This window comes from Scleropages formosus, chromosome 5, assembly GCF_900964775.1.
Source record: "Scleropages formosus chromosome 5, fSclFor1.1, whole genome shotgun sequence".
Taxonomy (NCBI): Eukaryota; Metazoa; Chordata; class Actinopteri; order Osteoglossiformes; family Osteoglossidae; genus Scleropages; species Scleropages formosus.
This window is the reverse complement of record NC_041810.1, coordinates 12,258,658-12,284,984: the sequence shown is the minus strand read 5'-3', so window position 1 is coordinate 12,284,984 and position 26,327 is coordinate 12,258,658. Positions and strand designations below refer to the sequence as shown.

The window sequence follows — 26,327 nt, the reverse complement described above, 5'->3', positions numbered from 1 at the left end:
CTGTTCCTAAGTGACAGCGAACGGATAAACCGAATATTCCTCATTTGCCTAAAAAAATAGGACTGTAATCTAATAGATTTAAGGAAGCAAAAGGAAACGTCCCACATTCTAGCTGACTGAGTTAGTCATATCAGTTTTAGTGGCTGTAATGAACTGTTAAAGAGTTTTAAAAGCCCCGGCGAGAGGAGGCGGGTCCTGGGCGGGTGGGGGGTGAGGGCGGCCCTCGCAGAGCGGGTATAACGAGCGCGCGGCGGGTCAGTCAGTCCGCAAAGCGGGGGACGGGCTCGCGGTGGGGAGACGCCATGGGCACCAGGGAGGGCACCAGGGGGGACACCACGGGGAACACTAGGGGGGACACCGCAGGGGACTATATGTGCCTCACACTGAGTGGGGGACCACCCTGGGGCTTCAGTGTGAGAGACGACGGAGAGCATCCCAGATCTGTGAAGGTGGACAAGGTAGGACCCGGAGACTCATTATTATTACTATTATTATTATTATTATTATTGCTGTTGTTGCTGCTGCTGCTCCTCTTGTTTGTTTTATTATTGTTGTTATTGATCGCCTTTTCCCAGGTATCACAATTATTATAATGGTGAGAAAATAAAATGTTAGAATAATGAGAGTAAGTGCGGAAACTGTATTATTCCAGTCTTTTTCCACACAGCATTATGAGGCGTTGTGGCTGTGAACCCTGCAGCAGTCAAGCGTGGTAAAAGCTAATGTGTTCATCCATGGTGTAAAAGGTCACAGAAGCTCAGTACTGTAATTATTACGTGCGTAATTAATGGCGCAATTAGTTGTGTAACCAGTGTGCTCTGCGTTTCCCGCGCTGAGCCCTTTCGCCCTTTTCTCATTAATTAACATTTCCACTGACACCCCCGACGTGTGATACCCAAATTCACTTCGCTCGACGACTTTTCAGCGCATGTAAAGTGAGCCGAAAACCGACAAACACAGCAAAACCGCAAAACGCTCAGAGGGAAAAGCTGAAGACTGGAGCTATAAAAGTTCATTAAAGTTTTCGCACCAAGGAGTCACAGGTAAAAATCTGAACCACTGCTCCACTGCCTGGATTTTTCCTCCAGTGCCAGAGTCGCTTGGTCGCAGCAAGACAGTTTTCTTTTTTCTTTCTTTTCTTTTTTTTTTTTTGATAAAAAGTCAGACCTTATATGGTAAAGGCAGCGCGAGGTCAGCCGCGCGCTCAGGAGCGCTGCTATCACTCACGTGGATGCGGCTGGGGAGCGCGGACGGGCTTTGGGTGGAATGCGGTGCGCAAAACGCACAGACTGAGCATCTCGTCCACGGGAGACCTTGGGCTGGATGGAGGGCTCCCGCCCGGCTCTCTGTGAGGAACCTTCTAGAAAAGGCTCCAGCAAGAACTCTCACTGCAGTGAAGCTCCTCTGGGTGGACAGGTTCTGTGTTTCCCACTCTGTGTTTTCAGGAATCCGTCTCCTTGACAACAGTATGAATGATATAGCTGTAATTCTTTGTGCATTACTCCTCTGCACCGTGCACCACCTCTGCCTTTGGTAGAGGAGCCGTCGTATCTCTCAGCACAGGAGGAGACCTGATGAAGTCCTGAACTTAGATCAGACAGATGAATTTCTAAGTATGAACGTCCTCAAGAGATGAATGAACGAGGGAAATGCAGCATGAAAAGTCAGCTGTCGGCGCCGTGGTTCTTACTAAGTGCTGTTGATTAGATCTGGACTCTTCCTGACCACATATTGCTAAAGTTCAGTGCTTCAGAAAGTGCTGTGTTGCAGTCGTGTCCTTGGTGTTAAAGAACTTTCGCTGTTATTGAGTCCTTCCATCTGGTTGCTGCTCATCCTCTTCTCTTTCCTCTATCTTTTCCTCCATCACTGCCTTTTCTGTAGAATCCAGTGTTCCCATGATGTTTCCAAAGTACGATAACCTCAGTCTCATCCCTGGCTCCACAGTGAAAGTTCTGGTTTGGTTTTTATCAAAGATCCATCTGGTCACGGGTCGTCCTCTTTTTCCCTCCGTCTGTTCCGAACATTATGGCTCTATGGAGAATATTGCTCCAAATCAAAAGTGTGGTTCAGACCTAACCTTTTCTCTCCTGGGATGCCTGGGCATTCTGTGGCGCTGAACATCAGGCCTTCATAGATGTCCCTCAAATTGTGCATCAGACTCATTTTCTGGAGTTTTGATTATTTTTTTCTCTTTCTGCCTGTTTTCCATCCCATGAATTAACGAGTGCAGTCAACTGTTAGGGTTTGAAACACCTGGTTTGAGTTGACTGTCTTCTAGGATCAGAGTAGTGGACAATGGGACAGAATAGGCCTTAGTCCTGGCATGGCAGCACACTGCACAAGGACACCCCTGATCAGCAGAGCAACACATACAGTAAGAGAACATAGCTTCACAATCATATGGTCCAGGTCCAGGATTGCTGGCACAATTGTAAACAGCATGAAGATACTTCATATTACGTTGTGGATGAGTCCAGAAATCCACGCCGATATGGTTGACGAGATGAAGTGCTCAAAATTGGCAGTATTGCTCACGACACATAAATGCACACATATTCAGATGGAGCCGATTGTTTTTTTCTCCAAGAACATTTGTGCAATCAGACGTAAAATCATACTTTTCGGTGTGAGGTCCAGTCCTTCGACGAGGCAGCCAAAAATGGGCTCAAGTTCTCATTAAGAGGCACATAAACAGAGGATGAAGTCACTGGCTGGAGGGGCACAAGAAAGCAGTGATTAATCCCCAGATTTATGTTACGCCTCTACTCTGGGTTCGAGCAGGAGGTCAGGAGCTCGGGGGAATCAGAGGTGGTGGATGCCGAGTCCTGAGACGAGGGCATTTCCTTCTTCTCGTGTTCATCTCACTTTTTGTCAGTGTTTCTTATTTCACAGAAAGGTTACGAGGAATTGCAACTTCGGCAGAACGGACGCAAGTGAGCCATGTGTTTCCGTGAGGATTTTTTTCTCCTCCATTGCCTTCGTGAGCTCCTGCTCTGCTGGGTTGCGCCACGTTGAGGTCATCGTCGATCGGTTGTGCACATTGCCATGGCCTCATCTTACATCCTTATTCACTTTTATTAAGGCTCCAACAATTTCTATAAACTAGACCCTTCAACATTCACAAATTTTTTGCTGCTCGGACGAGTGCCCTCTAGTGCGGTGGGGGATATTTTAACACCCTGTCGCTAATAACCAGGCCACTCCTTTAGGGTTTCTTGCTAAAATGAATGTTAAATTGACATCAGTCTCGGACCAAGTTCTTGCACTAAACCTTATCAAAAGTTTATCGTAAATCTAACGTCCTCAGACGAGCGCAGCTACTCCTGTGACAGAGCGTTACAACACAAATTTCTGATGACACAAAAACTGGGAATGTGTGACTTCATTATTTTTTACTTGAATGTTACTTAAGGGCACGGTGATGCAGCAGGTTTGGCCAGGGCCTGCTATCTAGTGGGTCTGGGGTTCGAGTCCTGCTTGGGGTGCCTTGCGGCAGATTGGCGTCCCTTCCGGGGTGCGTCCCCTCCAGCCTTGCACCCCAAGTTGGGTTAGGGTTAGGCTCCGGCTTGCCGTGACCCCACAAGCGGCTTCAGACAATGTGTGCGAATGTTACTTTCGCCCCGGACTTCATGCTTTAAATAAATGCCGGAATATTCGGACATATTTTGAGGGTAGCTTTAACACTGTATTCATGGTCCTGCATGGAAAACACAGTTTTTAGTGTACACTTTTCTGAACAAATCATTTCCAGCAATGAATGGTACTTGGATGTATCCGATGGTGCAATCCAGCGAACACTAAAGTTATTTTATGCAAACACCAAGAATGTTTTTGTGATTGATGGCAGAAGTCTAATGGAGGTCACAGGAATATTTTGGTACTGAACTCATCCTGAGGACAAAAATTGTCCTCCTCTGCCTCATATCTCCTGTCTTTCTCTGCACCGAGCAGGAGAGAGATGTCACTTCGCTGTTGTCACTTTGTCGGATGACAATCTCGGAAAAGCAGTTCTGACTGCGCAGCTGGTTTGTGTTTCTGGAAAATTAATTGTGATATCATAATCACGCATAATCATAATCCCTGTCAAATAACGGAATAAATAAGAGTAACCAGGAAGCCGACGGTGAAATGCGGCCAGTTAAGAGCAGCTGGGAATGAAAAACACACCCTTTATTACTTTATAAGTCAGGAGACACACTGAGACCATACTTGGAGTTCATGATGGCAATTTAGGCTGATTGCATTAAACTTCTATTGAATTTGTGGAAGAAGCAGCTGTTGTCCAGGGACAGATTTACTAAACAGGACCTTGCCGGGTAAATCGGCGAAGTTAACCCTGCAGCAGTTTTTACCACAGGCGGTCAAGTTTTGTTGTGCAAGACGGAGCCCCTCCACCATCCAGCGTGATTCTGCAAGAAGACCACTGTACATACACGGCTGAGCCGGTGTCTGTGTGGCCTGACCTCGCCTGGACCGTCCTCTGGAAGACACAGCTGACCCGTCTGAGGAAATGAGGACCCTCGGAGAGGAAAGGGGGGGCACGGAAACCTTCGAACCCGTGTCCCTGGGCCGTGAGAGAGAGAGAGAGAGAGCTCGCAGCATCCCAACCGTTGTCTCTCCCTGTGCGTCTCCATCCTCCGAAGCTGCCGTCGGCCTGCTCGCGTCCGCCGTTTCCTTTTCGGGAGAAAGTGTCCACAAAAAAGCGGACGGCAGAGGCTTTCTGCCGGCGGGAGGCTGTTGGCCTTAAAAGGAGAGCTCTTTTTACGATCGCTTTGGGAGTCCTGGCCGAGCAGCGCGGATTGTGCAGGCGTGACTCACTGCAGGTCGAACGGTACGCGGGGCCTTTTCTCTGGCATCGTGTAAGAGCGTGCGCGAGGGTGCCTGTATCCGTTTGTGAGTCTGAGTGTCGGTGCGAACGTGTGCTTGTGCCCCATGACGAGTACATTTCTTTTCGATTGCGTGCGCGTGTTGGTATCTGTGCGTGTGTTTGCAAGTGTCTGCTAACATGTGCCTTTACGTAAATTGGCGCGCGCGCGCGTGTGTGTGTGTGCGCATCTTGTGTTTTTCTTTGAACTTAAGGAATAATCTATACGATAAGTACTTCATAAAGGCTAAGTGATTAACCGGGGAACGTGTTTGCATTTTTAATTTATACGTACAGAGTGCTGTCATGCTTGTGGACACGAATGTTTTCACATGCTCAGCAATACATAACACACGCGCACACACACACACACACACACACAGGTGTTGCTGCTGCAGTGATACATCTGGTACCTTTGGGTTCCCCGTTCTTCATTCTCGGCGACATGTGCTGACGCCCCCTAACCGCCTTGTGGTAACAATCATTTAAAGAGGTTTGACCGCTGGCGCAGCTTTGCTGAGCGTTGTCCTGCTGCACGGACAAGTTCCAATTCTACCGCTCGCTCCCCAGAAACTATTTATTCGCTTTTTAGATGTTTCATCAAAGTTTTCTTTCACAGCTCATCATTTTCCCCCTTTTCCATTCATGCACCTCAATATTAAGCGGCAGTAAGTGATGCACTGGTTGGAGCTGTTACCTCGCAATGAAAGGAGGAACCTCCTCCTGCTGAAATACTAATGATCAAGGTACTCACCCTGAATTGAAACAATAAAAAAATCACCTCCCTGTGTAAATGTATCATCATGAAATACATCGTTGATTACTCTCTTTCTTGTATCCAAGTATTTATTTCGTTATTCAGCTGTTTGCTTGTTGCCCTTATTATCCCAGTTATATTTCTTTAAGGCATAATCTTTCTGGCAGATATTTGTTATGTAATGCGTATGGGAAGTGCTTAGTCACTCTTTATGGTGGGTGCCGTATAAAAATGTATTGTACTGCACAAAGTGTAAATCGGTGTAAGTAGCTTAGTGTACGAAACTCACGTAGTAAAGCGTGTTGGAGAAACAAATGAGTTAATTAACAGTGAATAATATTATTTGAACAAACTATCCAGGACAGCTGGTAGTGTAGTGGTTAGAGCAACTGCCTATGGACCCAAAGGTTGCAGGTTTGAGCCTCACCTCCAGCTGTGGTACCCTTGAGCAAGGTACTTACCCTGAATTGCTCCAGCAAAATTACCCCCCTGAATAAATGGGTAAATAATTTTAACCTTAACATTCTAAGTAGCTTTGGAGAAAAGTGTCAGCTAAATGAATAAATGTAAATGTACCAAGTCCATCTAGGGTCCAATAGCAGCAGCCTTGGGAGAGAGCTCCAATCACAGAGATGCACATGAGCCTTGTGGTTCACGGTGCCACTTTAAAGCACAACCACATGTGTGATATGCCTACGGAACAATTTTGATAAACACTCTATAAAAGGAGAAGTGGAGTTAGGAGGAGGCACTGTTTCGATGAGCTCTGTGTGTGTGTGTGTGTGTGTGTGTGTGTGTGTGTGTCTTACCTATTTGGCAACCAGGAGAAGCCTGCTCTGCTCTGGGAGACCTAATTGTTTAAAGCTGTGTTTGAAGACTGCGCTCAGAGGGACGTCATCTTGTCTGCCATGTGGGCTTCATTTCAGAGTTTCCTGTGCTGGTTTCTTTTTTTAAGGCTGATTAATTGCCCGTAATCATATGGCACAATAATAATGCAACGGAGGCCATTTGATCAACAAAGTAGAATTATGTGTAAGATGGAGGCTTTTTTTTTCAGGCTCCTGTGGTTGTCAGCAGCTCTTCCCGCAGGCAGACAGTTTGCTCTGCGCGTGTGTCACCCGACTGCTCCAGGAACTCCTTGTTTACATCTGCGCGCGTTTGTGGAGCTCAGGCGCTCACGCTAGATTAGGAGACGTCGAATTCTAATGCAAATGTAACACGAGCATCTTCTCCTCGAGGGCACGTGGTTTGGGTTGGTTGAAAAGAAACGCGAGCCCTCATGACTCCATGCGGGACCCTGAACGTCCATGCAGTTCAAAGGAAGAGCATCATTTTCCAGCTTCGGGCAGTCATCGAAAAACCGAGTGTAAGACGAGAAGGAAAGTACGCTATAAATATCTTCACAAAATCACATTTTTTCTGTGTTTTCAGTCACTGTAACAAACATGTTGCTTCTGAATTATGTAAATCGTTCATACTGGGAGACCTGAAAGAAGCACCCTGAAGAGATTTTATTAAAAGTCTTTTGAAAAGTACCGTGTCATTGAATAGGACAAAAAAGGCAAAGCACACCTTGCGCCCGTGAAATTATGTTAAATTTGAGTGTCAGTGACCACTGGACGCAGAGCACATTTCTTTATATTTTACTTAATTATATCAAGCACACACACATTGAGTGAAACTGCTTATCCCGAGCAGGGTTGCGGCGAGCCAGAGTATACAGTGCGTAGGGGACACATTCAGGACGGGACGCCAGTCCATCGCAAGGCACCCCAAACAGGACTTGAACCCCAGACCCACCAAAGAACAGGTACAGGCCAAGCCTGCTGTGCCACCGCCCCCCCCTTGTATCTGGTAGCGTATTATTAATAGCAATTTGCCCAGTGGAGGGTTGTGGTGGTCCAGACCCTATTGTTCTGAAAGCACAGGGTGTGAGGAAGGCTACATGATGGATGTCCATCTCACACACACACACACACACACAAACGACAAATTGTGAGTCACCAGTCTACTTAAAACACATGTTTGGACTGTGGAAGGAAACTCAGGGAGGACATGTAAGTTGGATTTGAGCCCGTGTCCAAACTCACAGCCCAGGACATGCGAGGCACCGGTGTTACTCAATGTGCCGTCATGATGCCGTTACATGTGAGTGCGGTTTACGCTGAATTGGAAGGGTTACCCTTTTTTCCTGGGGAGGGAGATCCATCTTTTTTAAGGGGGTCTGACAGATCGCTTTGGCGTAAAAGGTCGTGTTTATAGTTGTGTACATGACCTCGGCTTCCAGAAGAGCACTCCCTGTGCGTGGGAAGGCCTCTGTGTGTAAAACAAATAGCTAAAAACACAAATAGGTACAAAACATGGCCTCTTCGCTACCCAAAGTCAAGCACAAGTTCATATCAGCTGTAAGTTAATGTGGTCAATGGAAAATGCAAAAGGAGTCACTGATGGGGTCCCAGAATGACCCACAGTTTCCTCTGCAGGACCATCAGAAATACAATGATAATCACATTATTGAGAAGTATAGTCCTCTCCTGTGATAAATAGCAGTTCACAGAGTAAAAGAATATTCTTAAACAAAGAAGAGTGTAATTCCCAGCAATTTCCTCCTGGATTAGGAAAGGCAAAAGCAATTTAACTATTCCCAACACCTTAAGTACCATATAATTACATTCAGTTCCCCAGAACAATTAGTGATATTGTATTAAGTTGGTTCCAAATCTGAGGATACCGATGAAAACACACCCAGCATTTTTCCCTCTAGTAACTGACTTCAGGAAACAGGATACGGCTCATGCAACCATCTGAATAGGAGGGGACGTTGTAGAGAGGTTCAACAGCTTCAGATTCCTAGGGGTCACCCTCGCTGCCAAACTCACATGGACTGAGCACACAGCATCGGCCATCAAAAAGGCCCATCGACGCCTCCGCTTCCTCAAGCGTCTGAAGAAAGCCGGGATGTCGGCTACAGTCCTCACCACTTTCTACAGGTGTGCTGTGGAGTCCGTCCTCACGGGGTGTATTACATCCCGGGGCGACAGCTGCTCCGTACAGGACAAGAAAGCCCTGCACAGGGTGGTCAAAACAGCTCAGGGAATTATCGACACACAGCTACCAGCAGTCCAGGACACCTACATCGCACCTCAGAAAGACGATGCGTATCGTGAAAGATCACAGTCGCCCCACGTGGGCACTTTTCTCTTCTCTGCCATCTGCAAAGCGGCTCAGGTCTATTCGAACCCGCACTGCTAGGTACAGGAACAGCTGAGAGTATACAACACTCACTAATGTGCAACCTTTAGTAACTAGAGTTGGACTGCTCCGCCCAGGCACATTGGTAGATTACACTGTCACTTTAAGCATGATCATTCCCGTGTTCTGAGTTCTCTGGCTGTCTACTGGTATTATTGTTACTGCTGTTACCATTATTTATCATTATTGCTATTGCATTACTCATTGTCATTGTGATTGTTTTGTTTTGTGCAGTATTTCTGTTGTCTTTGTCCTTGTCCATAGTCTGTGGAGAAGCATTCAAAAAGAATTTCATGATACTTGTACACGGTACTTGTACCTATGACAATAAACTTGAAACTAACACACGCATTGAAGTGCAGCGCAGAACCGCAGTGTTTGTGCTTTGGCTCTTTGTCGCCCCCAGGTGGTGGAGCGCTGAACTACAGGCGAGCTCTGTATCGCCGGGCGCTTCCACGCAGGTGTGTTACAGGTTACAGGATATTATAGGATTTTACCAAAGGACTTCACTGTCAGGAAACGGGATTCTCTTTTTACACCTGAAATATCTTCCTTTAATTTAATAGCATCATATCTTGGCTTGAACCTTACATTGTTCAGTATTTTTTAAATGATTATCGAGGTAAGCAGGAAAGTATTACTTCACTGTTACTTAATGTATTTTCATGTTTTATATTGGTTTTAGATATATATAAATTTTGTGGTGTATTTAGTGTTGCACCTACCCTACTGCTTTGGTGCTGTTTTGAATGACTTCCTAGCTTGTCAAATTCCTTGAATGTGCAAATGTATTTGGATACTAAAGTTATTTTAGCTTAGATACCAACATGATCATCTCAAAGGCAGAAATGCTGTCTAAAGTATTATGTATGACTGACTTTGAATAGCCATATTCCAAATAGTTTTTAACTAAATTTAAAAAAAAAAAAAAAAAAAACTCCAACAATCCTTTGGGTTTCCCATGGACAGTTGCCTGTTTATAAATGACCTCATGTTAAGCTGAAAAGGACACCCAGTTGATGATTAAAATAGTTTGAAGTGGTCAAATATCATTTGGAGTACCGAGTCTATAAATAATAACAACTGGAAGTGCTTAAATGACTGTTTTATTCGAAGAGCTCTGCTGTGTGTTCTTACAACCGCGTCGGGGAGCTATAGAGCCTGACAGATTCTATTAGCTGTGGTTTGCAGTGCACTGCTTGGGGGTGCCCAGATACCACTTCTCTGGTCCCCCCAAGGGCCAGAACTGCCCAGTGCTGTAGCAGGTTCTCCTAAACCAGCAGATTTTGTGGTCGGTTAAACTCCGATACAGTGGTTTAATGCTAGATTAGCCTCTGACGCCTGTGGGACTAGCGGTAGGTCAACATTTAAAAGCACTAGGTTTTCTAGTAGGTTAACCTTTGAAATAAGATGGTTTAATGGCACATTAACTTGTATAACCAGAAGGTTAAATGACAGGTTAACCAACCCTGAGTGTCCACTGACATGGTGTGAAAGCCAAACAGAGGTTAGTTTGGGTTTGTCAGGTTTATTTGCAGCTACTGTACTATTTGACCTGGTCCTTTAAACCAACAGTGAATCATATGCCCCCCCCCCCCCACCCCACACCGACTCACGTCATCACCACCTGTCGCAGTACATTCTGCCCCCAGATCGGGTTAGACTGAACATGTCTCCTGCTGTGATTGGAGATGGTCTGGGAGGGATTTCAGAAAAAACTGGTCCAGACTGAAATGAAGACAGTGGTCAATGTTCACAGGAAGCAAATGAATGTTGTCCTGTGTATTCCTTCTGTATTATTAGTTATTTACTCATTTATTTTACACTATTCTTCAAGGTGACTTAGAGTGTTGAATACTGATTCACTTACACTCATGTACTATTTATACAGCAGCGTCATTTTTTTACTCCACGAGTTCAGCATGAGTTCAAGGTACCACAGCAGGAGTTGGGATTTGAACCCTGGTTCTTTGTGTACAAAGCAATGGCTCTAATCACTGCGCCACCTACTGTCGCACTGTAGGGTTGGGTGAAATGGTAAACTGTGTCTTTTTGCAGCTTGTCGAATAACAGCAAATTATTTGGAATGAGCTTCTGTAGTCCTTCCTGCCACCGCCCTCAGGGTGGCCACAGTCCACATGCTTCTCATACATGGAAGTGAACGGTTAGGAAACCGTTTAAACCACTTTAAGCCGTTTGGTTTTTTACTAGTCTTCTCAAAGGGGGAGCCATCATGCAACGGCTTCTCCTGCTCTGCTCCCTCAGGTGGAAGCAGAGGGGCCTGCGGCGTTGGTGGGACTCGCCGAGGGCGACCAGCTCGTATCGCTGAACGACCAGCCATGCGCGGACGTCGCCCTCTCGGAAATCATGGCCCTCGCTGATGGCTCTGCCCACAGCCTGCGTCTGCTTGTGAAAAGGTAACGGCAGCACGTGGGATGCGGTGCACAGCTTCAGAACATCGGGGAAAGACGTAACTGTTAAGGAAGCTTGCCTTAGCGTCACCCCAATGGGTCGTGTTGCAGAACACACCTGCGGGAGGTTTTTTGGTGAAGATCCTGGTCCACGGCTGATAGAGCGGTTCTGATCCGGGCAACGATGGCCTGTAACCGGAGTATCGGGGCTTCATTTGCATTCAGACACCCCAGCTTTACAGCCAGGGGTTGTGTGTGGGCAGCAGAGCAGAACCTGTGTTATAGAGAGCCACTCCGGAGCCTAGCCGACCTGCCCACAGACAGACGTGTCCTTTTCAACACGCGGTTGCGCCATCATAAATCGGCTGAGACGGCATCAGAGTACCTCATTGCTTGCGGGCCCTTTATTACCCCCTCCACCCAAACCCCCCTCCCCGAGTAGAAAGCACTTGAGCCAAATGGAAAGGTCAGGCGGAAAAACCCAATTGAACTTGTTTAAACAAATTATTCTGCATCTGATTTATGGTCCTTTGGTCTGTGGAGGTGATGACTGGAAAGGGACCAAGCTGTGATCTCCATCTACACACAGCTCTGTATTACTGCCCTCCTTCCGCAGCCTGAAGGGCCGAGATGTTTCAGAGCCAGCACAGGTGGGGGACATGGAAACATTTCCCCTCGCACTCCTGTCTGTGAGCTCGTCTTCGCCTCTCTTGCCTTTTACTATACACAGTATGATTTGGCACAATGATTGTGCAGTACCTTGTCTATATTCTCCATCTGGACTCACAGCAAGATCCCACAGAACCTAGTTCATGACACTACATACTATTACGCCACATACCATTATACCGTGTTCCCACTCATAACAGGTCCAAAACTGAAGCTCTGTAGGTTGTCAGGTTTGGCATCGAATAGGTGGAAAGAGTTCCCTCTGCCTCTCAGAGCTGCTGAATCCCTTGCAACATTCAGTAAGGGTCTCAAACCCATCTCTTTCAGAGGCTCTCCTCTCCTGGTTCCCTGACAGTTAAATAAACGAGTCCAAAACCATCTGCTATGTATTTGATATTTGAATGTCACTTCTGTAGGAGCTACACGAGGGATGTGAACCAGCAACATGGTGGTATCAGGCACACATGCTTTGTCAAAAATCCTGTGTCTGTGTCTAAAGCTCACTGTTGTTGGTGCACTTTTGTTTCTTCTGAGTTGTGCATCACTTTTAAGAAAAGCATCTGACAAACCTGTAAATGTAAATGTTTATACCACGATACTATAATATCGTGCTAAAATGCCAGATCCAAATACAGACTAAGGCAACACTCACTGGGACACGCTGGACCAAGGGGGCTTTTGTGACACCCCTTCTCTTTGTCCCGAGAGCAGGTGTGGGACCAAAGAGCTGCTAGAGTCAGACGAGGACAAAGAGTCCACTGGTGAAAACCTGGAGAGCACCACCCTGGAGATCTGGCCGGCCCGCCGGGCACTACCCACCAGGGAGTTGTACATCTCCGAGTCTCAGGATGAGGCGTACTATGGGGAGGCAGAGAGTGACGCAGAGACCTCGTGCAGGCTGGAGACCTTCTCCCCGGGGGCCATGGTGGAGCTGCAGCTCTCGCTCTCAGACCACAGCCTGGATGAGGCCCCCCCAGGACGTAACGCTGAGGTTGTCCACACCTGTAGCACCACCCACTCCCTGTACGTCTCCAGCTCCGGCAAGCAGTCCCCTGCGAGGCCCCCATCCTCCCTGGCTCAGGTGGAAGTGACCCTGCAGTGCCACCCCAGGGACTCTCGGGACAGGGTGGAAGCGGACTTGGGGGCGGACCCAGGGGGGGGTGGGCAGGCCGATCCTGAGGATGCAGCCGATCCCTCAGAGGTTCCTCTTGCCTCTGTCTCATTCGGATTCTCCCCAGAGGAGCTCGACTCAGAGCCAGAGAAGGACACCGGCAAACCCAACAAGCACCGTGCTCGGCACGCTCGTAAGTAGCCCGGCCCACTCCGACCCCCTCCAGTGTCGCTGCCGATTTGTGGTTAATTTCTCACACCTTTTTGATTTATGAGGGCTTTCATAAGACTGTGGATGGTGACATAGCAGGTATGGCAGACACCTTGGAACACGTCCTCTGAACTTGACATGTACAAAGGTGCACAATCAAAACAGTAGCAGAAGGATTGCAGGAAGGATAAGTTTCTTTCTCAATTACATTCTGTTTGGTTATGATTACTATATGTCACAATGGTGGTGTGAAAGGAGATGCGGAAGTGCGCACGAGTGGAGTTAGCCACCAAGGGGCCCTTGTTTAGCTCCTTTTAAGCTCCTGGCCACCGGGGGCGAAGCGTAGCTTGGCAGGTGCATGACGGCTGGCCCCGTACGTCGACCCGCCGTGGTTAAGAATAAAACGGGAGCGCACTGACCATGCCTGCATGAGCATGCTTGACGGACACAGACATGTGGTCCTCCGCTGCGACATCTGATCCTTTAAAACTGCGTGTCCCCACTAGAGCAAAAAGTATCCTCCTTAACTCGTGCTGCCTTCAAGACCCTGAGGTTAGTCGGGAAAAAAATGGTCAGATTCAATTTTTTTAAATGACTTTATTGTCACGTTCATTTGCCAGTCTTATTGCTGTAGCCATGTTCCGTGTTGTGGGTCAATGTTCTTGGCACGGTCGTGCAGTGTGGATTAATTACCATTGAGATTCGTTGAACTACAGATATGGACTTGTATAGATATTCCGTCACCTTCCCATCTGTTGTTCTTGTGTTAAATACTGAAATATCAACTGTATGTGTTGAACATTTATTTTTGGTGAGCCTTTTGTGCTACTTAGTGCATACTGTATGCAATTCCACGACTGCTGTACCGTATACTTGATGGTGGATTAAAGTCTAATTTAAAGGAAGGACTGTTCTGTTTTGCTGTTGCCTTTATGCTCAGCTCATCTGTGGGTTGTCAAGAGTGCAATGGTGTTTGATTTATGTGGATCTCAATATAAAACCAACACACCAGTTAAAGCCTGAACTGCAGCCACATGATTCCAGCGAACAGCAGAGTTGGGACTACAGATCCATGGCATTAGCTTTTTTTTATTATGAAAGTAAAAAGAACAGAGAGCAGTTAATAAAGTTAGTTATTTGTATAGCTTTATTAAAGTTTAGTTATGTTTATGGTATTATGAAAGCATACTGTATGCTTTCTGACCTTTGCTTTTACTCACGTATTCTCCAGTACATTAACACTGAAAAATAGATTTATACAAAGCTCATTATTACGAAGTCTTCTTCAGTAATTCAGATAAAAATGTCTAACTGAAGTGTATTTGAAAAGTTTGATGATTTCAAAGTGTGATCTTTGATTTCTAAGATGATATAAGGCATCTCTTATCTCTTCTTTGCACCCATATCATTCTGAAGTGGTTTGTGGTTAGTTTGGGTGCTAGCGCTATTAATATTGGTTACTTCATGTAGATGTAAAGTAGGCCACTAGGAGCAGTCTTCTAAACTAGTGTCATACTTTTACTTTTCTCTCTCTCTCTGCCCCCTCCCCATTTCCCCTTCTGCCCTCCAGGGTTCAGGCGTAGTGAGAGCCAGTCAGAGAAGCAGGTGAAGGAGGCCAAGTCTAAATGTAGGCGCATTGCTCTGCTCCTGACTGCAGCACCCAACCCTAACAACAAGGGGGTGTTGATGTTCAAGAAGCATCGGCAGAGGGCCAAGCAGTTTACGCTTGTGAGCTACGGGACTGGCGACGACGCACCGGAGGACGAAGGCAACGAAGGTGAAGAGGGAGGAAAGGAACACGCAGTCGAGTTCACCGTTTTGGCCACCAGCGAGTCAGAGCTAGACGAGGAGATCTTCGCTAAAGCCCAGAGCAGCGGCAGCCTTGTGACCTTTGATTGGGACACGGGACTTCTGGAGATTGAGAGGAAACTTGAGGACCAGGAAGAGATGGAACACCTGCCTGAAACCAAGGGCAAAGGGGCCCTGATGTTTGCCCAGCGTAGGCAGAGGGTGGACGAGATCACAGCTGAGCATGAGGAAATGCGCCGCAAGGGGATACCAGTGGAAGGGGTCAAGGAAGTTCAGAGCACCAGCATGTCGATGACAGCACCTTACCATATGCAAGAGAGGTCCTACATGCAGTCCGTAGATAGCCAGATCTACATGCATGTCAACCTGCAGCAACAGCATCACCAGCAACAGCAACAACACTTCCAACAACAGCCAGAGCAACAGCAGCACTTCCAACAACAGCCAGAGCAACAGCAGCAGTTTCAACAACAGCCACAACTGCAGCCACAGCAACAGCAGCTCCAAGAAGAGCAGCAATACCAGCAGCAGAATTATGAGCCACAGCAACAGTACCAACTACAGGACTACCAGCAGCAACGTTGCCAACAGCAGCACATTCAGCAATATTCTCATAGCATGAATGGTGTGGTGCACCAGGCAAGTGAATCATCCACTGTCATCCTCAACAGAACAGCAAAACCCTTCTCTGGGGTGCAGAACAAAGCACCGACCCCCTTTTCACCATCAAGGGATGTCACCAGCTCAGATCAACTAGCATACAGCACTGTCCCGTCTCAAGGCTGGTCTCCAGTAGTCTCTGGGGAACAGATAGCCTCACGAGATGAGCGCATTTCTGTTCCTGCGATCAGGACAGGAATCCTGCAGGAAACCAGAAGGAGGAACACCTCAAAACCCATGTTTACTTTCAAAGATCCTCCTAAGGTGTCCCCAAATCCTGAGCTTCTGAATCTCCTGAACAAGAGTAATAAAAAGGCAGGCTTTGAGTTGGGAGCAGAAGAAGACTACCTTAGTCTGGGTGCAGAAGCATGTAATTTCTTGCAGTCTCCAAAGGTCAAGCAAAAGATTCCCCCGCCAGTTGCCCCAAAGCCCATCATCAATCCAGCTTCCCCACCATGGTCGCCTCCACCTGATTCTGGTGACCAGGCTCCTTCTCATCCAGAACACACTGAACTCACTCAAGCATCTTCTACCCCTGCTGCTGCTTCTTCTTTTGAATCAGTTTCAGCCCAAGGTCCTCCACCTGCCCCAGTTGCCGCCCCCACTGCAATTTCTGAGAAGTCACCTTCCCCACAACTGCATGACATAGTAAGTGCTAGAAGTCTGCCAGAATCTCAGCATCAGCTGGGAATGCAGAGTCCACCTCAGAATCAAGAACAGCCAAATAAAGCTGAAAGTGATTGGGAGTCCACACCACAGCCACAGGCAGAACCACAGATTCACGAGGGTTCCAGCACTCAATCTCAAACCCAGACACAGCCACAGACGCATGTCAGTACTTGGATACCTGCTCAATCCCAGCCACAGACACAGTCCCAACCACACATGAGTACTTGGACTCTGTCTCAATCTCACCCTCAGACACAACCTCAGCCTCAAGTGAATACATGGACCCCAGCTCAAACCCAGCCACAGAACCAGTCTCAGCCGTATGTAAGTACTTGGATCCCATCTCAAACCCAGCCACAGACTCAACCACATGCAAGTACTTGGACCCCATCTCAAACCCAGCCTCAGCCACATGCTCAGCCACATGTGAGTACTTGGACCCCATCTCAAACACAGCCTCCTCAGCCAGAGTCTCAACCACATGTGAGTACTTGGGCCCCATCTGAAACGCAGCCTCCTCAGCCAGAGTCTCAACCACATGTGAGTACTTGGACACCATCTGAAACGCAGCCTCCTCAGCCAGAGTCTCAATCAAATGTGAGTACTTGGATTCAACCTCAATCACAACCACAGACTTCAGCGAATACTTGGACACCAACTCACACTCAGTCAGCGCAGCAGGCACCTTGGGCTTCACAAGTGCCACCAAAGCCACATTCTCATGTGAGTTCGTGGTCTCAAGTTCAACCTGAACAGCAACAGCAGGCACCTGCGAGTTCCTGGGCTCCTGTCCAAACTCAAGCACAGGCAGAGCCTTCTTGGATTTCACCAGCACAGCCACAAGAACAGCTAAAGTCACAGTTGCACGTCAGTTCTTGGCCCCGGGCTCAACCGGAGGCTCAGCCGCAAGCACCGATGCATGCTTGGTCTCCAGCCGGAACACAGGCACCACCCCAGCCATCCTGGGCTTCATCACCTCAAACACACCAACAACCACCTATAAGTTCTTGGTCCTCAACTGCCCCTCTGACCCATCGAGAGCCTCATGTCAATGCTTGGGCTCCAGCACAGAGTGAAAATCAGTCACATCCTCCTTGGATTTCACCGGGCCAGGCTCAGGCATCAACACAGGCACCGGTGAACACTTGGGGCCTAGCTCCTCATCGTGGACAACCACAACCACCAGTGAGCCCTTGGGCCCCAGCTCTGAGTCAAGGACAGCAACCCCCTTCCTGGGTTGCACAACCGCCTGCTCATGCAACATCACAGCCATCCATGAGCACCTGGACTCCACAGCCACAGCAGGCCCTCATGGCTTCAAACCAAATTCACACAGTGTCTCATCAGCCCATGAAAACTTGGAATCAACCACAAAGTCCATCCAATTCAGCTCCTCCCCTACAGAGGATGAACTCTTACACTCAAGGATCTTCCGCACCAACAGGAAACCTCTCTGTAGCTGGAGGAGTTGGCTCTGCCTTTGAAATGCCCGCCCTGCGAGGAAAAGGCGCAGAGCTCTTTGCCAAGAGGCAGTCTCGTATGGAGAAGTTTGTTGTGGACTCCTCTACAGTGCAGGCAAACAAGGTTAGATCATCCTCACCCACTCCTTCTTTGCCCAGTTCTTGGAAGTATTCACCTAATATAAGAGCACCCCCTCCCTTGGCATACAATCCCATTCAGTCTCCCTCTTATCCCCCTGGAGCGATGAAGCAGCCATCACCTTCTACCCCATCTTCAAACACCAAAAACAAGGGCAAAGCGAGAACAGCTCCCAAACCTCTCCATGCTCTGGATGTGATGAAACATCAACCCTATCAGCTGAATTCTTCCCTCTTCATATATGGGTCAGCTGTGGAAGCAAAAAGCCCACCATCAAAAGCAGCCCCAACCCCAACACCTGCTCCTGTCACTCAAAGCCAACCAGTTAGATATGAGCCATTCACTCCTGCCCAACCCATTACCACCCCATACGCCCAACAGCCCCAGCCACACTCTTACAGGATGGCTAGTCCATCAACTTCTCTGCAAGATGGTCCATATCACCAAGGCCCTGCTAATATCTACCAACCAACATTTAACACCCCTTATAACCAAGTTCCTACCAGCCCCTACCAGCAACCTCAGAACCCTTATTACCAGTCAACAACATGCCCTCCCCACCAGCATGATCAAAATGCTCCTTTCCAACAAGCTCCAAACTCTCCCTACCAGGCAGCTCCACCTCAATCTTATCAAGCAGTTCAGACCCCTCCATATGAAACCACTCCAGGTCTGTCATTTCAACCTGCTTCCCATGCCTATATGGTTCCCAGCTTTCAGGCTCCTCCAAAACCAGCATCTGTCACTGGTGCCGGGCCTCAGGTGGCCCCACGGCCTAAATTCTCTGCCAAAAAGTCAGCGGCACAGGTGTGGAAGCCGGCGTCTGCAGCACAGGAGTGATGGGTATTGTGGGTAGTGATGTGTCAAACTATCAGCTCCGAGGTGCTCAGAATGGCACCTAGTGCACATGTTATTGAGAACTTGGTCACCAGGTTCAAAAATGATTACAGGAGTCAGTTAATAGTCCAGTGCTTGTATGTTCACACATCCTGAGAACACACTTTCTCAGTGTTTTTTAACTGGATTTCATTGCACTGCTTTTTATTAGGCAAATTGATGACATTTTGCCTTCAAAAATCTATTCCTTTGTATGGAAAGAAAGCTTGGTGGACACTCCAACATACAAGTGTTATTGAGCATCTTTATGTAGATTTCTCAGAAGGAGACTGTATAAATGATAATGACAGCATGTGCTGAGGTCCATACTGGAGACTGAATTGTTTCATGTTTATTGGGAGTATGAGCAGAAAGACTGAAGTTCTGAAGTCGGCATGCAGCATATGTTGGCCAGGAATTGTATCGTCAGTTTGTGCTGTGGAAAGTGTTAATTTGTAAGGACTGATGCTCCTTTTTGCAAAAATAGACAGTGAGAATTAAGGTGGAATGTAATTATAAAGGCTTGAGGAAGGGAAACATTTATTTTGAGAAGACATAGAAAGCAAAAGAACATCAAAAACGTTGAAAAGTTAAGGGAAAACGGTGACAAATAGGTTTTTTTTATTGAAAGAAGACATGAAGATGCATGTAATTGTTGCATGTAATTTTTTTTGCTTAAACTCTGTTTAATGGTGGAAGGACGTGATGCCTGAGATCTTGAAAAGTAAAGTGTATGACATTAAAACCACAATTTTTAATTCTGGTTTTTTTAGAGGAGGAACCGTTAACAAGGGCTCCAGGTAATAGAGTGTTCAGTCTGACATATTTTTTTTAAAGGATGGTATATTTGTGTTGACCTGTCTTTGGATGACAGCAGGATGTAAGAGCTGATTTTAAGCGTTTAGCAATTTTTTTTATTGCTGAATTTGTGTACTTATTGCATAAGAGTGAACATTATGAAATGTGATTTATAAATGGTTCTAGAGCTTTGAGCAAGAGAGGTGGAGATCATACTCGTGTGAAGGGTCAATGCACCCTTCCAGGCTGGTGTTGTGTACAGTTTTCTTCCACCTCCTCGTAGACCCCACTTAGGCAGTGTGCTGTTATTTTAGGTATCTCTCTACTTGTGATGTTGTGGGAGGGTTCAGAATTTAAACTTTGCTCTCAGTTGTGTGTGCGTTAGGGTGGGCTCTGAATGAGTTGTCTATGAATGAACAGCTTTGTGATAAAGTGCATTAATTGTTTGTTTAGATTAATTCGATATTTTGGTCAAATCTGTTGCCTTCTTCTATTTCTATGTATTTTTTTTTTTTGTTTGTTTTCCTTTCAATTGATCACTTTCTGTAAGCTTTACCACAATGACATTAAACACCTTTTCTCTTTCCGTTTGAGTTTCTTTGGTTATTCACTCCTGCATGCCATTTGAATGTGTTCACTTCTGTTATATTTCATGCTTTATTTTATTCCTCCATCACTGGCATCTGCAAAATCACAGAGCACTGTTTTTATTTGTTAGTCTTGCCTCCCAGCATATCACCCCCTCGCTTGCTTTAAATGTTTATTGACCAATACCTTTCACTGTGCATTAAAAGATTGACGAAATAAGAAATCTAGCCACTTGTCAGCTGAATTTGTTGAAACGAAGACCTGAAACTTAATGTAGATTTAACAGTCCACAGAATCCTAATAATGCACAATTTAAGTATTCATGGTTTACTGAGACTTTACATTATAAATGCAAATTGTGGGGCTACTCTATAATTAGTACCATTTTGATACTGATAATTAATTTTATGTGCAGTTTAGGTATCTAACTGATAAAAGTGGATATTTTCATTTCAAAACGTCCATTGACCTCATCTGACAGCCTGAATGATAATCTGTTTTTAATGTATTAATGAAGGAGCACATTTGAGCTGGAACCTTCTACAGCATGATCATTTTAACAAATTAGTTCAAACTGTCCATCATTTGCTCAAAAAGAATGTTATGTGGTACCTTTCTGTAGGATGTTCTTGGGGCTCAGCGGCCCACAAAGTACACCTACCATCTATCCAGGTTCTACAAGTGATTGCATCTCACACAGAGCACAGGGAGGTAACTGTATCATAAATGCAAAGTTATTGATTATGTGTAAGTTTAGGTTCTGCAGACCGTGTATTTAGTAATGTTAAGAAAATAAATTTTAACAGCAGTAGTCAGCAGCTAAATATGAGTGGCATCATTGAATATTATTAGGGTAAATAAAAAGATAGGGTAGCAGGTGATGTAGTAGTAAGAGCTATTAAATGTACAGTCTGAAGGGGCCAGGCAGAAATCGCACCTCCTGTTGCAGTACCCTTGATCAAGGTGCGTACTCTGAATGGATGTATTAAAAATTACACAGATGTATTAATGGGTAAATCATCGTAAGTAGCTTAATAAACAAGTCCTACATTTCCTCTTTGGAGACACGTGTGAGATACATAAATAATGGTACATAACATTATTATTCCACAAATACATTTATTCCAAATAAATTTTATTGTTGAACTATTTGCATTTACTAAATTTTCTCACTTATACATCTGGGTAATTTTTCGCTAGAGCCTTTCAGGGTAAGTACCTTGATCAAGCGTACTACAGCAGGAGGAGGAATTTGAACCCAAGTGTTTTTCATAAATGCTCTGCTTGTGAGTCACTGGTGGCCAGGGTGCTTTGGCAGCGATGACCTCACTCAGTAGCACTTTTGTTTGGACGATGACTGCCGTCCCAAATGTGTATCCCTCTTGCGTCATCTGCTTTGGGCCTCTATTTTAATAACTAGTGTTTCAGCGACAGCTTTAATATCAGCTGAGTCTTGCTGGAAGCTTCTTGAGAAAACTTTGATCTTGGCTCTCATTAAGGAATTAAAAGTGCACAGTGTTCTTACCGCATCTGCCTTTCGGTCATGTTTTCATGACCTCTTGTAACTTTTATTTTTGTACTGAAATTATTATTTTTTCTTCAAAACATTTCAATACTTAAAGTGTGAATGATGCTCTGGATTTGTATAGTGTTGCAATAACCCCTTGCCATCAAATGGCTCCAAGACAAAGTGCAGCTGACTGTCAGATCAGTTATTGATGTTGGGGAACTTTGTTAAACGCTTGAACTGTTGAAGTGCAACACTGGTGGGAAGGAGGTGTGAGTCCACTAGGTGGAGATTAGTTTTGGTTTCGGTTGGGCAAGTTCGATGAGGAGGTGACATGAGGCTCCTTGTCTTCTCAGATATGTCGGACGCTGTCGGGTCACTTTGAATTTACTCACCTCTCTAATTCATCCCATACAGGTGTTGCCCGGGTGTGCTCACACTTCTCACTGCTGCTCTGTGAGTGGGGGGAAAAGCATGCTGGATAATAAGGGGAATTTAATCTAAAAATGAAGTAAAAAGCTTTGAGGGATCAGTCCAGGGTGTCTGAGATGTCCTGGGTGAAGGCAGGGTAGGGTGGCCTCCCTGCAGCAGGCCCTTGTCCTGGACCTTCTTAACCTCCACGACACTGTTTCCACAGTTTGACACCTTCCATACAAACTGATTTACATAATGAGTCACAGTGGACTTTATTCAGAAGTCCAGTTTGAGCTCCGATAGACAGTTTCTACTGAGGAAAGGAATTCTGCAGTGTCCGGACATGCTTCTGATGCTTATTAGACAGCTATATGGCCTCACCCAAGAAATACTGTAACCTGGTGACCTTCACCCCAGCTCTGCGAATTCGAACGGACTGGCATTCTTTTCGCTTTGCAGTTGTTTGTAAAACTAATTTTTTAAAAAGAGCAAACACCAAAGAACCTGATTCAGCGGTAACGCGGCACTTTCCTTGCTTGGATGAGACACCGAAGCCCTTTCCAAGTTCCCCGCTCTGTTCTCGCCGTGGGCGGTGTCCCGCCTGTTGCGTCGCCCCATTTTCTATTTCAAGCAACACGCAGGGATTTAACTGCGTAGTTCGGAATAATCTGACTGGTGGCACAGATGTGCGGAGTGCTGATCGTCAAACATCTGTCCCAGACCGAAACCCTGGTGAGATCTCCCCATGTGCCCCACAGCACCTGGGACTGTCGTGGAAGGGTCACTGGGGCACGTCATTTAACAGAATAGAACTTTTCTATCACATAAAGAGACACGGCAAAGTTTATTTTCCTGACAGCGATGCTCATCTGAAACTTGCACTGTGTACAAGCGAACTTTGCGCTTCAATTCCAAAATGACAGATTTTACATTCTTGCAGCCTGTTTTTCAGCGGATGTCTGCTCTGTTGATAAAAGATTTGGCGATACCGATTTTTATAGCAAAGATGGGAGAGCACTCCGGTGTTTCTGAAAAGTAAAAACGCTTTTCCGGTAAGTCGGAACGTGCTCTCCCATCTTTGCTCTAAACTTTGCTCTTACTTGCACCAGGGCGATTCGAGCACCTAAGCCCTTTATACTTTGTTGCGCTACAAGCTGAGCGTATCCCCTGCCCTTTCTCACTCACATTTTCAAATGTCTTGACACGCTTGCTGTCCGTCGAGAGCTTGCGTCAGTCAGCCTCTCGCGTCCAGTGGGCTTCCACAGCGGCGCTGACCTTCAGGCCCCAGATGGGGGCAGCATACGCCACCAGGATGCCCAGTGCTGCGTTCCATAGTTACTCCAAATTACCACCAAATTCCATTTCCTGACAATCCCGAGACGCTGGCCCACACAAAGCCCTTCTTCCCAGTTTATAAGGACCCACACAGTTACAGTGTTAGGTGTGAAAGGTAAAATAAAAGTGCTTTGCAATCGAAGAACCCAGGTTTGAATTCCGTTGCTGCTGTAGTACCCATGATCAAAAATATTCAAAAACACCATGCTCTAAATGGGTAAATCAGTGTAAGTAGCTCAGTGGACAAACCAAAGATTGTAAGTCACCCCAGAGACCGGAGTCGGATAATTTAATGGTTCTTATTGACGGTTGTGAAAGGTGCACCAGCTTTTTTTTAATTGCTCTCCATTATGGTTCATTCTTTCAGTTGGTGTAGAAAAGCTAGTGAGTTGTCCATATTCTGTTATTGTGCTGCTGAGGTAAAGAACCGTGCTCAAGGCTATTATGGCAGGGCCCCTGGGAACTGCGCCAACGGCCTTCCGATTTGAAAGCCAAATCTGTGGAATTTGTTTCCCTGCAGAAGTTCAACACATTATGAAAGATGAGAAAATATCCAAAGTCTTGACCACACGGGGTGGGAGAAAGCAAACACGGGTGATGTGTTTCTTTAAGGCTTCTCATATGAGACTCGTCATGTCGTCCTGTTCATGTAAACATGTTGATGAAAAAACGTTCTGCGGGCACCGACCTTCTCCGCTGCTTCTCTTTCCAGGGTCTCGACCTGGGCTGCTCTCTGCCTCTGCCCAGGACGTTTGTCCCCTCGTCCTCTAGTCCCGAGTACGGCTCCCTCGCCGCCGCTCGGGCCCCCTTGCTGGAGAAAACCTACAAGGCCCCGACCCCCTGGGAGGCGGCATCCAGACACCCGCTGGGCCTGGTTGATGAGGCCTTCTCTTCCCAGAGCCCACGGCAACTCATCGCCAGCTGCGTCACGTCCGCCGCCCGCCGCAAGTCCCTGCCAGAGCCGCCAGCGGACTGGAAGGCCAGGGTGTCCTGTGAGGCCCCCGAGCGGGCGAGTTTCTCGTCTCCCGCTAGGAGCGTCGTGTCGGCCCCGGCCGCCCCTCTTCCGTATGCCTCCCCCCGCTGGAGGCCTGTTAAACAGCAAAGCTACACATCCACATACAGCGCAGCCTGGAGATGGTGATGCGGCGCCAACAGGCTGGAAGCCTCATCTTACACAACTCCAGTGGTGTGACGGAAGGTCCTGCGGGTCAGACTGGGTTTGGAACACAAGGCCATCCAGAAATGCTCTGACCTCCACTGACGCTGCTGTGTGATGAGAGGATACCAGTATTTCAAAGCACTACAGATACTAGATACCGTCTCTTTTTTGGAAGGGAAAATGTTTATAGACCGAGACCAGAATCTCCAGAGTTTAGCACCCTGTTCATATGGGCAGCAGGGAGCGCAGTGGTTGGACCTGCTCCCTCCCATTCACAGGACTTGGGTTTCAGTTCTCGTCTTCTGCTGTAGTGCCCTTGATCAAGGTACATACCCTAAATCAATTAAGTAAAATTTGCCCTGCTGTATAAATGAAATCAATCACTGTAATCAACAACAACAACAACAATAATAATAATGATAATAATAATAATAATAATAATAATGTGTGTCCTGCTGCCCACAACAAGTTTTAGGAAAAGACACTGAGAAGACCGAGGTGTTAAAACTTCACGAGACCCCGATTACTTGGGTGGTGCAAAAAATGCAGGATCACGATTCCTGAAAGATGCACACACAGACTATGATGGATTTGCAGCAGATGCTGTTTTTGCTGAGGTCATCACCTCAGGCTGCACCTCAAGACAGCGGTCACTGCGTATGTCCTCTCTGACTGCAGCATGTATATTCCAACCCCCAGAGCCTGAAAAAACAAACTGATCAAATTGTTTATTCCCATCCTTGCTTTGGCACGAGCTTGACAGCTGCATAAGGTCAATAAGTGTGTTTGCCAAGAATCTCGACACTGCAGTTATCTTCACCGTTAGAGATCTTTGTCTTAGTCCATTTTCAACATCTGGACTCGGTCACTCCTTTGACCGTTGACAAGACGACTCTGCGCACTGCCTCTTACAACACGGGGCAGGAAGACAGGAAATCTGAATGAAACGTTATGGTGATCCGGTCATCCTCATCACCCCCACCAGGGTCTGACTCAGTCCTGACGATCCACAGGTCTTCTCCACCTATTGACCGGATGGCAGATACGGCTTTTTCCGGAGAACAAGCACATCATGACATCACTTTCATAGAAGTTTCACAGAAATTTGGCTTTTGAACAACTGCCTCCATAAGTGAATTCATTACGTTATTAAGTGTCTCTGTGGAGCAGAGCCGGTTACCGCGGTTCTGTTGTGGTCCTGTAACAGAGCATCAGCATAAACCAGAGTCTGCATGATGAGCGCGTGATGTCGGACCGAAGCGGAGCTTGACGGCAGAGGAGTAAAGACGTGGGAAGAAGAACGGGGCAAAGGGCACGTCAGGCATGTTGGCAGCGAGCTGCTGGAGGGGAGAGAGAGTCACGGTACGAGGGTCACACCGTGGGAGACTCTGACAACTGGAGAGGAACATCAGCGTGGAGGAGTAAGGTTGCGGCAAAGCCTGGCCGAGCGCGATATGACCGCAGGCTGTTCGACGACTCCGCGGAGGCTGCGGAGGGGAGCGTCTTGGTGGCCGTGGAAGAGCGTGATTAACGCACAGCGACGTGGACCACAGCACATCGCCCACCCTGGGAGGAAGGCGTCGGCGTATCTGTCTCAGCGCATTAGCGCTGGCCTTGTCAGGACCGCGGCGCACAAGGG

At 46.9% G+C, this 26,327-nt stretch overlaps 1 protein-coding gene across 2 annotated transcripts; it reads left to right on the top strand.

Moving 5' to 3' along the window:
• The first annotated feature begins 244 nt into the window (after positions 1-244).
• Positions 245-25,045, top strand: synpo2a (synaptopodin 2a). Of its 2 annotated transcripts, XM_029252279.1 has the most exons (5): positions 245-458; positions 11,139-11,290; positions 12,665-13,257; positions 14,845-17,996; positions 24,242-25,045. In XM_029252279.1, the coding sequence occupies exons 1-5, from the start codon at positions 303-305 to the stop codon at positions 24,668-24,670; spliced, it is 4,482 nt and encodes a 1,493-aa protein (XP_029108112.1). In that variant the 5' UTR covers positions 245-302; the 3' UTR covers positions 24,671-25,045. The 2 variants fall into 2 exon arrangements, with proteins under 2 accessions (XP_029108112.1, XP_018615259.2); XM_018759743.2 differs by lacking the exon at positions 24,242-25,045 and having other exon boundaries at positions 248-458; positions 14,845-20,432.
• Positions 25,046-26,327: the final 1,282 nt, after the last annotated feature.